Source organism: Vipera ursinii (genome assembly GCF_947247035.1).
Source record: "Vipera ursinii genome assembly, chromosome: 1".
Classification (NCBI taxonomy): Eukaryota; Metazoa; Chordata; class Lepidosauria; order Squamata; family Viperidae; genus Vipera; species Vipera ursinii.
Window position 1 is genome coordinate 354,962,636 of NC_139512.1, and position 12,303 is coordinate 354,974,938.

The 12,303-nt window shown below is 44.8% G+C and overlaps 1 protein-coding gene across 3 annotated transcripts in view; it reads right to left on the reverse strand.

Moving 5' to 3' along the window:
- The window catches only part of RAD51C (RAD51 paralog C), a 67,380-nt gene that overhangs the window by 13,913 nt on the left and 41,164 nt on the right, over positions 1-12,303 (reverse strand). For all 3 annotated transcript variants that reach the window (XR_014494464.1, XR_014494465.1, XM_083379840.1), the window contains exon 8: positions 9,599-9,659. Coding sequence is in view for 1 of the 3 variants with exons in the window: in XM_083379840.1 (XP_083235966.1) it covers positions 9,599-9,659 (61 nt within the window). In the remaining 2 variants the exon portion in view is untranslated. The remainder of the gene's footprint in view (positions 1-9,598; positions 9,660-12,303) is intronic.

A 12,303-nucleotide genomic window follows, 5' to 3' on the forward strand; every position in this document is an offset into this window, starting at 1 on the left:
AGTGGTCGTAAGTCGAGGACTACCTGTAGTTTATATTTCTTGGTCTAGAGAGAGAGAGAGAGAGAGAGAGAGAGAGAGAGAGAGAGAGAGAGAGAGAGAGAGAGAGAGAGAGAAAGCAAACACAAGAAACAAATACACAACGGGCCTACGTACTGCCTTTTCAATTGCAAGCTGCAATTTAAGACACCTCCCACTCACATACTAAAATAGGAGAAGGCAAAAAATGGGATTCACCTACGTTATTTTTTTTTATTTTCATTTTTATTTCCCAAAGGTAAAATACAAAATAAAGAAAAAGAAGAAACAAGCTAACAACCATCGGGCACTAGTAATAATAAAAAAAAATGTGTACCAAAAAAAAAAAAAAAAAGAAAAGAATAACAAATATCATACCGGCTGAATGCTGCCAAATATACGCTTACCTGCTCTTATGTTTTCAAATTTCTTATGAAAAATATTTGGAAAGAGGAGGCTCTGTTTAAAAAAAAAAAAAAAGGGGGGGGGGAGATCTCTGAGGAACCAAAAGGTTAGCCTTGCTTTTCAAACCATCCTGCGGTGTGACAGATGGAATCACCGCAGCAAAGTCACGATTAAAGGACAAAGCTTATTTCTTTGCCGAATCGGGGGTAACCCTACCTCTGTTCCTTTTCTTATGCTCAGAATTAGTCCCCTAATAAGTAATTATTCCCTCCCAGCGTTTTCCTGCCTGCTCTTAAAAACGGAAAACGGCGGGTGGCTACCAATTGCTCAAGGAAGCAGCAAATTTGTTTCGCAAGAGATGCCAGTTTCAAGCTGGCAAGAATCTAAAAATTGTGGCATGGGTGACGGCTTTGAAAACCACGAGGAAGACCAGCCAGGTCTGTAACACAAACAGAGAAATGACTTATCCCCCACTGTATGAGCAGCACTGCAAGGCTAAAAGGACAGATAAAGAGAGGAGTGATTTTTGCAGTATTTAGGCAAAGCCACCGCCGCTCTTCGAAAGCAGTCTGAAATAATCCCGTGAGTAGAAGAAGCAGAAATGTGAAGCGTTTCAGGGCTGCCTCAGCAGCTCATCAGTAGAAAGGGCTTGCCGAAGCCAAAAATGGGCAGCTAAAACGCTCCCCAGCCATTGTATCTGCGGAAATACAAAAAATAAATCAATTTTTTAAAAAAAAACAAAAACAAAATCTATCACCACATCCAAAAAGTGGAAGACTACAAACGTCGTTTAGATTCTAATTAGAGATACGCGTAGTCCTCGACGTACGGACACAACTGAGCCTCAAATTTCTGATGCTGAGCAAGACGGTCGTTAAGTGAATTGTTGCCCCGTTTTACAACCTTCCTTGCCACAGTTAAGTGAATCACTGCAATTGATTTATATTGCCTTACGTCTGTATGCAGAGGTATGCAAGTTTGTGCGTTAAGGGCTTTTCAACCTTTTCACCTATTGCACCACTTTTAGGATATGGCAACATCCGAGTACCACCAGTTGCCTAGCAAGGTGTCAAAAACTTGATGACCCCCCCCCAAAAAAAAGAAGAAAAGAAAGAAAGAAAAAGTGATGAAGTACAGGTAGTCCTCGACTTACAACAGTTCACTTAGTGACTGTTCAAAATTACAATGGCATTGAAAAAAGGGTCTCCCAAGCCACAGCCGAGCAAGACACCTGCCTGCCCGGCCGGCAGCGCTCTTCCTCCTCTCCGAGGTTTTCATTGTTGTGAGCATTTCTGTTGAGGATTGGCAGCGGGGGTGGGATGGGGAGTGTTTGGTTTTTATTCCCCCCCATCTGCTGGGTGGTTGCAGCAGGTTTTGGTGCCTTCACATGACCCTGGAACCGTCATAAATATGAATCGGTTGCCAAGCATCTGAATGTAAATCACAAGACCCGGGAGATGCTGCAACATTCCAGCTGATCGGCGCTTCTTCTGGGCTCAGCAGATGCACTGGATCAGTGCAGAGCTCCAGCTGGATCCTGGCGCTTCCGCTGAGCCCCAACAGCCCTGCAGCTCCCGCCGTCTCTCGCTCAGGCTTGTGCGGTGCTGCCACCGGTTCAGCTCATTCCCCTCCCCCGCTACCACTTTTCTAGGATGGTCGCGTACCACCTGCCAGATGCCAATGTACCCCAGGTGGTACCCGTACCACTGGTTGAAAAGCCCCGAAGTAGAGGTCCCCAACCTTTTGGGCACCACCAGCAACCAGTTACATGGAGAGAGGTTTTTCCGTGGAGTGAGTGGTTTGTGTGCTGCCTGCATCCCGTGGATGGGGCTTTGCTTGTTTGTGTGGACCGGTTGCTGGCATGCCACGTACCGGTACCAATCTACGGACCGGGGTTTGGGGACCCCTGTGTTAAGTAGATCTCACTTTCCAGAACAATGTCTAGCAATATCTTTATTATGAGGAAGAAGGCACGGATGAAAGCATTTCTGTAATAAAATAGGCACGAGCTGTTTCTTTTACCATCACCAAATATGAGATAAACATTAACCCTAATGTTATTTTGTCTGAAAAGGAATGCCCCCAAGTCTATTGTGTGTATATGTGTGTGTATATGTGTATGTGTGTGTGTGTGTGTGTGTGTGTTTGTAAATTATTCATATTACACAAATAATGAACTGTCGTAAGTTGTGACTATAGGCTGCGGATAGCCTTGGGTTAGGCTGAAACAGGAAAGAAGATTTAACTAGCAAGGTATTCAAAAAGACTTGATAAATACTTAACACACACACACACACACATAAAATTTTACATGTATATATATATATGTCTGCAACCCGCGGCTCCGGAGCCGCATGCGGCTCTTTCAGCCGTCTCCTGCGGCTCCCAGTCCTCTGCCATCTGCAGTCCAAAAAAAAAGTGGGACTAAAAAAGTTCAACCAATCAATTCAAATATGCAGGGTAGGTGCATATCTCGCCTTGTCTCCACTCTTTAGTCAAACCCTGTTCTGCACATGTGTGTATGTACGCACATGCGCACACATTTTTTGCAGCTCCCAGTTTTTCCTTTTGTGATGGAACTGGTTCCGAGTGGCTCTTTCATTGTTTCAGGTTGCCGACCCCTGCACTAGACCAACAATGAAGAAGTAAACAATAACCCAACTGAGGAACTACCGACGCAGACAAACAGTGAAGAGCAGCCTAAGCAAGGAACCAAGAACGCTCCCAGCGACACAGAGGGCAAGGTACTAGTATAAAAATAAGAGCAAAACCCACTCCAATTTGGGACTGATGACGTTACCTAGTTGGGTAATGAAACGTCTGCAAGAAAACTGTCAAGCTCAGAGAGCACCAAGGACCCCCACAGGTCAAACCCTGACCTATAAACATTCTCATCTCTTTTTCTGAATTTATTTTTCCTCCCCCCCCATCATCGCAATATTCACAGTTCTACTTTGATCCTAAAACACGTTCAGAACTCAAAAAGACAGCTCTAAAAAAAATCCATAGGAAATGCTATGGCAACGTGTTTCCAGGCAAGGAAGCGCTTCCAGTTTGCTAAGCTTGTGAGCTTCTGACATTTGAAGGGCAGTTTTAAATTGTTTTGGCTTAGCTCCGTGCCCTGCAGAAAGTGCCCATGAAATGTGGCTAGTTACAATGTCTATTTCGGGATTATGCTCAGACATTTCGAATGCCATCCCAAAATACCTGGAAAGCTTCTGTGTTTCCTTATCCTATCCAGGCCACTTAACACCTGCCGTGTTCCCATGGGCATTATGATTCAGTGACCCACCTGACAATTCCAGGGTGGGCTATGCAGGTAGTCCTCGGCTTACGACCACCCCGGAAACAAAACTTTTCTGCGGCTGAGAAATTTGTTAAGTGAGTTTTGTCCCGCTTGACGACTTTTCTTGCCACAGTTGTTAAGGGAATCCCTGCAGTCGGTAAGTCAGTTCCACGGCTGTTAAGTGGTTTCCCCATTGACTTTGCTTGTCTCGAGGTTGCAAAAAGGGATCACGTGCAACAGTCACAGGTACACGACAGTTGCTGTGCATCTGAATTTTGATCGCCTGGCCGCAGGGATGCTGCATCAGCCGTAAGGGTGAAAAACAGTCATAAGTCACGTTTTTCAGCATCGTAACTTTGAGCAGTCACTAAAGCAACCGTGGTAAGGCAAAGACCACCTGCAAACTAACTCAATAACTAATAAGAAGTAGTAGGACCTTTCATTTAACAGAGAACAGAACTGCAAAAAAAATCCCAGTCAGGAAATATTGAGGACAGTTGTTGTTGTTAATTGTGAAGTTGTGTCCGACCCATCGCGACCCCATGGACAATGTTCCTCCAGGCCTTCCTGTCCTCCACCATCTTCTGGAGTCCATTTAAGCTCACGCCTCCTGCTTCAGTGACTCCATCCAGCCACCTCCTTCTCTGTCGTCCCTTTCTTCTCTTGCCCTCCACCTTTCCCAGCATTAGGCTCTTCTCCAGTGAGTCCTTCCTTCTCCTGAGGTGGCCAAAGGATTTGAGTTTTAGCTTCAGGATCTGGCCTTCTAAAGAGCAGTCAGGGTTGATCCCCTCTAGGACTAACCGGTTTGATCGCCTTGCAGTCCAAGGGACTCGCAGGAGTCTTCTCCAGCACCATAGTTCAAAGGCCTCAATTCTTTGGCGCTCAGCCTTTCTTATGGTCCAGCTTTCACTGCCATACATTGAAGACCATAGCCTTGACTATACGCACTTTTGTTGACAGGGTGATATCTCTACTTTTTAGTGTGTTGTCTAGATTTGTCATGGCTTTCCTCCCCAGGAGTAACTGGGAAGACCATAGCCTTGACTATACGCACTTTTGTTGGCAGGGTGATGTCTCTGCTTTTTAGCGTGCTGTCTAGATTTGCCATGGCTTTCCTCCCCAGGAGCAAGCGTCTTTTAATTTCTTGGCCGCAGTCCCCATCTGCGGTGATCTTGGAGCCCAGGAAAAAAAAAAATCTGTCACTACCTCCATTTCTTCCCCATCTATTTGCCAGGAATTGAGAGGGCCGGATGCCATGCCATGAGGACAGTTATAAAAACCTAATGTAGCTGCACAAAATTATCTTAATGAATTTCTGGGGGGGAGGGGGAGGGGGGGAATGCAAATAAAACAGGGAGAGGATCAAAACATCAAAGACGGTTATAGACAGGCAGACCTAAATTACTGCGAGGGTGTCAAGAATGCTAACGCACTGAATATTTATTAATATTTATTTAAATAGATTTAAATGAGAACTCTAAAAACAGGACCTATGATAAGGTGATCTAGATGATGAATTAGAAAAAAAGCTTCATAACGAGGTGGAGGATATTCGTAGGTATTGAATGGTTATCTTCCAAAATTATCAAGAAATGTACTAATTTAAAGTCGATAAAAGACAATATTATTGGAAGAAGAGAAAAATCAAGGGAAGCTACTATGGGGAATATGGGACTATAGAAATTAACTGTTATTATGTGTAAATACAAACCCAGACAACAGTTTATCAAACACTGATGGTGTGCGTAAAAAACACACCAATAAAACATTTTTATTTTATTTTTTTTAAAAAAGAATGCTAAATCTCAGAAGAAACTCAGTTTGTCACAAGGAGTTACTCGAGATAAGAAGGGCAACTTCAAATAGGTTTAAAGGAAAACCAGCTATTCAGTGAAGCACTATCAAAGCTGACACCAGCCAGAGCACAGAAAAACTCGAAAAAATAGTTCATGATTGGAAGACAAGGAGAGGCCTGGCCCACAGAATCACCCATGAATCAATGGGTAGCACCATCCTCGTTCCGTGAAGGATTTGACTAACGAAGACCAAGGACGCTGATGATCTAAAAATCTTCCCTTCCGAATTGATAAATCATAACAGAGGTGGTCTGAGACAGGATTGCAGAATGGACGGAATAAGAGTTGTTTAATTTGAATGTAAGGTTAAGCTGTAGCGAAGGAAAAAAGAAATGGGTATGGCCTGCATCTGCGTGGCATATATTATCTGTTAACTTGCAAATCAGATAAGTAGGTCACAAATGCATCCTTTGTTTAATCCGTAAGTTTGTGAATTGGACCGAGATGCCCTACGCACAGTCACTCATGCGCTCGTGACCTCCTGGTTAGACTACTGCAACGCTCTCTACATGGGGCTGCCCTTGAGGACCACTCGGAGGCTTCAGCTGGTGCAGAATGCAGCCGTGCGAGTAGTAATGGGAGTTTCCCGATACTCCCGTGTAACACCTCTTCTCCGTGAGCTGCATTGGCTTCCAGTTCCCCTCCGGGTGAGATTCAAGGTGCTGGTGATGACCTATAAAGCCCTAAGTGGCATGGGCCCGGATTATCTCAGGGAGCACCTGCTGCCAGCATCAGCCTCCCATCCTCCTGTGCGCTCCCACAGGGAGGGCCTCCTTAGGGTTCCACCGGTTAGGGAATGCCGGCGGGTGATTCCCAGGGGGAGGGCATTCTCTGTGGGCGCGCCTGCCCTATGGAATGAACTGCCGGTAGAACTTCGGACTGCCCCGGACCTTCGCTCGTTTCGCCGGGACCTGAAAACTTGGTTATTTGATCTTTCTGGCCTGGACTGAGGGGGTTTTAATTTAACTTTAAATTTTAAATTTTAATTTGTTTTAATTGTGGACTAGTCTTAATTTAATTCTATTTTAATTGTATTTATTTGTATTGTTTAATTCTCCCTGTAAACCGCCCTGAGTCCTTCGGGAATAGGGCAGTATATAAAATCAATTAAATAAATAAAATAAATAAATACTGTGAAAATTCCCGTTTTGTCTTTTTTTTGTAACCTTTTAAATGAGCAAAATGGGGCTTCGTAGGGAAACACTTTTTGAACCAAGGTACCTCAAATGGGTTCGCTTAAGAGAATGTGTCCAAAATTTGGGTAGTTTTTCGTATTCATTTTTACCTATTTTTATAACGTGTAAGCCCCGCCCAGAGGTCACCCTGCAGGAGACATGGGCAGCATGAAAGCTTAATGAATAAAATAAATAAAAATCCAAAGATTTTAGACTAAAACATATAAGGAACGGCTGCTGGAATTGGGTATGTGTAGTTTAATGAAGAGAAGGATAAGGGGTGACATGATAGCAGCATTCCAGTATTTGAGGGGCTGCCCCAAAGAAGAGGGAGTCAAGCTATTCTCCAAAGCGCCCGAAGGCAGGACAAGAAGCAACGGATGGAAACTCCTCAAAGAGAGAAGCAACCTAGAACTAAGGAGAAACTTCCTGACAGTTAGAACAATTAACCCGTGGAACAACCTGCCTCCAGAAGCTGTGGGTGCTCCAACACTGGAAGATTTAAAGAAGAGACTGGACAGCCATTTGTCTGAAATGGTATAGGGCTTCCTGCCTGAGCAGGGGGTTGGACTAGATGACCTCTAAGGACCCTTCCAACTTTATTATTATTATTATTATTATTTATTATTATTATTGTTGTTGTTGTTAGTCGTTTTATGACATAATGCCAAATGTCACAAACCACTGCCAGCGGTCAGCTCCTGATTGTTTGACCGTTCAACGTGGGCTACTTTCAGAGCAGACACATCTCTGGATATGTCCTTGAATTAGAATCTCTGCCACTGTTGAAGACATTGGGGAATATCTCTGAAAAGATGACCTAACAGGTTGCGGGTGTCTAGCATTATTTAAAACTCTGGTTTCTTAAGACGCTGGAGGGTTTTAAGCAGATGGAAAACGAAAACAGAGTGGCAGCCTCAAATCATGATTTGCTGTGAGACTAAAAAAAAAAAGGAAAACTATTAGATGACCACATCAATCTGCAGTTAACAGACTCATGCTGTGCAGAGCATCTGAAAGAAGTCAATATAGACATTACTATCACAGGTTGACCTAAGGAAGCTTTTGCTGGTTTTAAGTCCCTGCTGAGCTAGTTTAGAATACAATAAGAGAGTTGGAAGGGACCTTGGAGGTCATCTAGTCGAACCCCCTGCTCAGGCAGGAAACCCTACACCATTTCAGGCAAATGGCTGTCCAGTCTCTTCTTAAAAACCTCCAGTGTTGGAGCATTCACCACTTCTGGAGGCAGGTTGTTCCACTGGTTAGTTGTTCTAACTGTCAGCAAGTTTCTCCTTAGTTCTAGGTTGCTTCTCTCCTTGGTTAGTTTCCATCTGTTGCTTCTTCTCCTGCCTTCAGGTGCTTTTGAGGAGAACAGCTTGACTCCCTCTTCTTTGGGGCAACCCCTGAGATACTGGAAGACTGCTATCATGTCCCCCCTGGTCCTTCTCTTCATTAAACTGGACATACAGAATTCCAGTAACCGTTCTTTACATGTTTTAGCCTCCAGTCCCCTGATCACCTTTGCTGCTTGGTTGTAGCCCCTAGGGAGGGTGTCGTCGAGATCAGAAGTCACCAGCCTTGGAGGAAAAGGGAAGGGGAAGCATTTTATATGCGTGTGTGCGCCGCAAATGGGGTGGGGCTAGTGCCCGCATGATACTCAGTAGCCCTGCCCCGTTCTTGCATGGCACAGTGCCTTGTTTCTGCGCCCCGGGGCGCCACAGTGGCCTGTTTTTGCACCCCGTGGTGCAGCGGCAGTCCGTTTTTGCACCCCGAGGCAGGGTGGCCCGTTTCGTACCCTGAGGTGTGGCGGGAGTGGCCCATTTTCACGCCCCATGGCCACAACGCTAGCGCAAGTGAGGGGTGTGTGTGTGTGCACACTGACCAGCCTGTCCCGCAGCCGTGGCCCACCAGTTGGGGACCCCTGGTCTAGATACTGATGATTTGAGTCTCTCTCTGTATGCTGCTGCTTCTCTGCGAACAGAGCGGACCTATGGAAAGCTACAAAGACCCAAGTCTGGATGGAACCAACGGGGCGCTGGCACCTGGGTCTGACGAACGCTGGGAAGTATGGAAATTGTTGAATAGACTGCACACAACTGTACGACAAGATCCAGAGACACGCTGAACAATAAATGGGGCTGTCTGGGGGGCTTCTGCCCTTTGCGATTGTGGTGACACGCAGACAACGACACAGATGTGTCTGCCCTTTGTGCTCCGATCAGCGTACCCTTGAGGACTTCATGTCAGCGCGACGGAACGCAATTAAGGTTGCTGGATTCTGTGCAAAATCTGTTTAATTTGTACATGTTTTAATCTTGCATTTTATATTTTAAATTGTAAATTATATACAGGTAGTCCTCAACTTACAACAGCTTATTTAGCGAGCATTCAAAATTAACAGCACTTGAAAAGGGCTGCTGACTTAAGACTGCTTTTCAGACAACCATTGCAGTATCACGTGATCAAAATTCGGATACTTAGCAACTGACATAGTTAACGACGGTTGCTGTGTCCCGGGATCCTGTGATCCCCTTTTGCGACCTCCTGACCTCAGTGGGGAAGCCAGATTCACTTAACAACCGTGTTACTAACTGAACCATTGCAGTGATTCACTTAACGGCTGTGGCGCAAAAAGTTCGCAAAAAATTCACCTAACAAAAGGTTTCACTTAAGCAACAAAAATTTCGGGCCCAACTGCAGTCGTAAGTCATTTTACTTATTTTGATTGTGATGGTTTGGACACGAATAAACAATCACTGACTGGGTCATCATGAAGATGTGCGACTAGGGTTGACCTAAAGTTAGCATTTCATTCTCACTTTATTGTTCCCAGCTCTGGTCTCTTCCACAATTGTACTTACCGTAATGCAAAAAGCTACAGTTGACTCCTTCTGACTGGGAGACTTGTACAACGTTGCCAACCTGGAAATAAATAATAAATGAGCAATCATGATTACTTCAATGACACGGACTAACGCTTAGCTGGAACGTGTACAAAGAGTTGAACAACATGGAGCTCACCACACTGCACTGGCAATTATTTGTGTTTTTGTATTGCCTTATTTCACTATTACAGATTCGAAGAGCTACATCACTGCTATTAAGTCAGTGAAAGGACACAGTCAATTCAGTGAATGAAGGAAAATACTGTAAAATCAAAAACCTAGTTTGTTAATTTTAGCTTTTTTCTTTATATCCTGCCTTTTCTAAAATCGGTATAGATAGTCCTTCTTTATAGATGCTAATTGGCACAGAAAACTCCATTGTAAAGTGAAGCACTTTTATGCAGAAAAACCCGTTCTGGCTATCCTGGTTACTATCGTTAAGTGAGGATCCCACGTGGCTACAATGTTTGACTTCCCGCCGGCTTCCCCATTGACTTTGCTTGTGGGAAGATCTCAAGTTGCGATTATAGGAACTACAATGGCAGGTATGAGGTCTAGGGATGACTACCATTTAATCATCGTTACGGTAAGTTTGAATGGTCGCTGAACGAGTGGTCAGTAAACAATGATCTAGTCCAACCCTGCTCAAGCAAGCAACCTTATACCATTCTGTACAAATACTTGTCCACTCTCTTCTTGAAAATCTCCAGTGTTTGAGCACCCACAACTTCTGGAGAGAGGTTGTTCCACTGATTGTTCTCACTGTCAGGAAATTTCTCCCTAGTTCCAGGTTGCTTCTCTCCTTGATGAGTTTCCATCCGTTGCTTCCTGTCCGGCCTTCTGGTGCTTTGGAGAATAGGTGGACCCCCTTCTTCTTTGTGGCAGCCCCTCAAATACTGGAACACTGCTACCCTGTCACCCCTCATCCTTCTTTTCATTAAACTAGACATACCAAATTCGAACAACTGTTCTTTATAGGTTTTAGCCCCCAATCCTTTAATTATTTTTGTTGCTCTTCTCTGCTCTCTATTTAAAGTCTCAACATCTTTTTTTTTATATTGTGGTGTGATCATTGTCGTATTGCAGTGTTCCCCAACCTCAGCAACTGGACTTCAATTCCATGCTGGGGAATTCTGGGATTTGAAGTCCATACATCTTAAAGCTGCTGAAGCTGAAAAACAGTGCCCTTCTGCCTTAGTTTAAAAGGCTATAGATATGGACCACAGGTATTTTACAGCTTGTGACAGATGGTCCGACATTAACAGTAAGGAACAGAAAATAGTGGCTGGGTTTGAAAAAGGGAAAGGATTGTGGGAACCTGGCCTGCTTTGCAATTCCGCGTTCTTAACTCGATGCAGATGGGGAGGAAAGCCAGGGCAAATCTAGACAGTACACTAAAAAGCAGAGTCGTCACCCTGCCAACAAAAGTGCGTATAGTCAAGGCTATGGTCTTCCCAGTTGCAATGTATGGCAGTGAAAGTTGGACCATAAGAAAGGCTGAGCACCAAATAACGGAGGCCTTTGAACTGTGGTGCTGGAGAAGACACCTGCGAGTCCCTTGGACTGCAAGGCGATCAAACCGGTCAGTCCTAGAGGAGATCAACCCTGACTGCTCTTTAGAAGGCCAGATCCTGAAGTGGAAACTCAAATCCTTTGGCCACCTAATGAGAAGAAAGGACTCACTGGAGAAGAGCCTAATCCCGGGAAAGGTTGAGGGCAAGAGAAGAAGGGGATGACAGAGAACGAGGTGGCTGGATGGAGTCACTAAAGCAGGAGGCGTGAGCTTAAAGGGACTCCAGAAGATGGTAGAGGACAGGAAAGCCTCGAGGAACGTTGTCCATGGGGTCACGATTGGTCGGACACGACTTCGCAGCTAACAACAACAAACTCGATGCCGTATTTCAAGTTCACAATTCTGAACTTCTTCAACTGCGGCTGGCGTTTTTTGAAAACTAAAGAGATGGAATAAACCGTCCGAAATAATTGCAACTGCGCTGAGGTTTTTTTTTGTTTTGTTGTTGTTGTTGTTCCATCGGAAATCTAATTCGAGAACCTCCCGCTAAAACCCACGGGGAGGGAGGACTCCTGAACTCGCTATACCCCAGGAAAATGCTCAGCTTTCCCCTGAGATAACCTGCCAAGATTCATGTTAATTATTTTTAGGGCTCTGGGTTTCTCTCCTTCTCTCAGCGCTATTCCATTAGAAAGCAAGTAATTACCGCCCAAGGAAGATTATCACACCACATTTCGTTGCAGAGGGAATTCCTTAGAACATTTAAATTGGTGGGTGTACTTGATAGAAATAGCCTTAATCGTGAGACACCCTGTCATGCTTCTAAGAGGCTCTCAAAGAGAATTCCACCAGGTGCCCCTCAGATGCAATGGATATCTGTGTTTGAAGGAAGGGACACCCCACCCGTCCAAATTAAGCGACATGCTTAAAGCGCTGGGAGAAGAGGGATATTAGGTTTTCACACAATAATTGAATCATGGCTCAGGTTACACTGTGTTCCAGCTGTAAAACAAAGAGGTACGGCAAGAATCCCCAGGGAGGTAGTGACAGATTTTATTTTCCTGGGCTCCAAGATGGGGACTGCGGCCAAGAAATTAAAAGACGCTTGCTCCTGGGGAGGGAAGACATGACAAATCTAGACAGCACATTAAAAAGCAGGGACGTCACC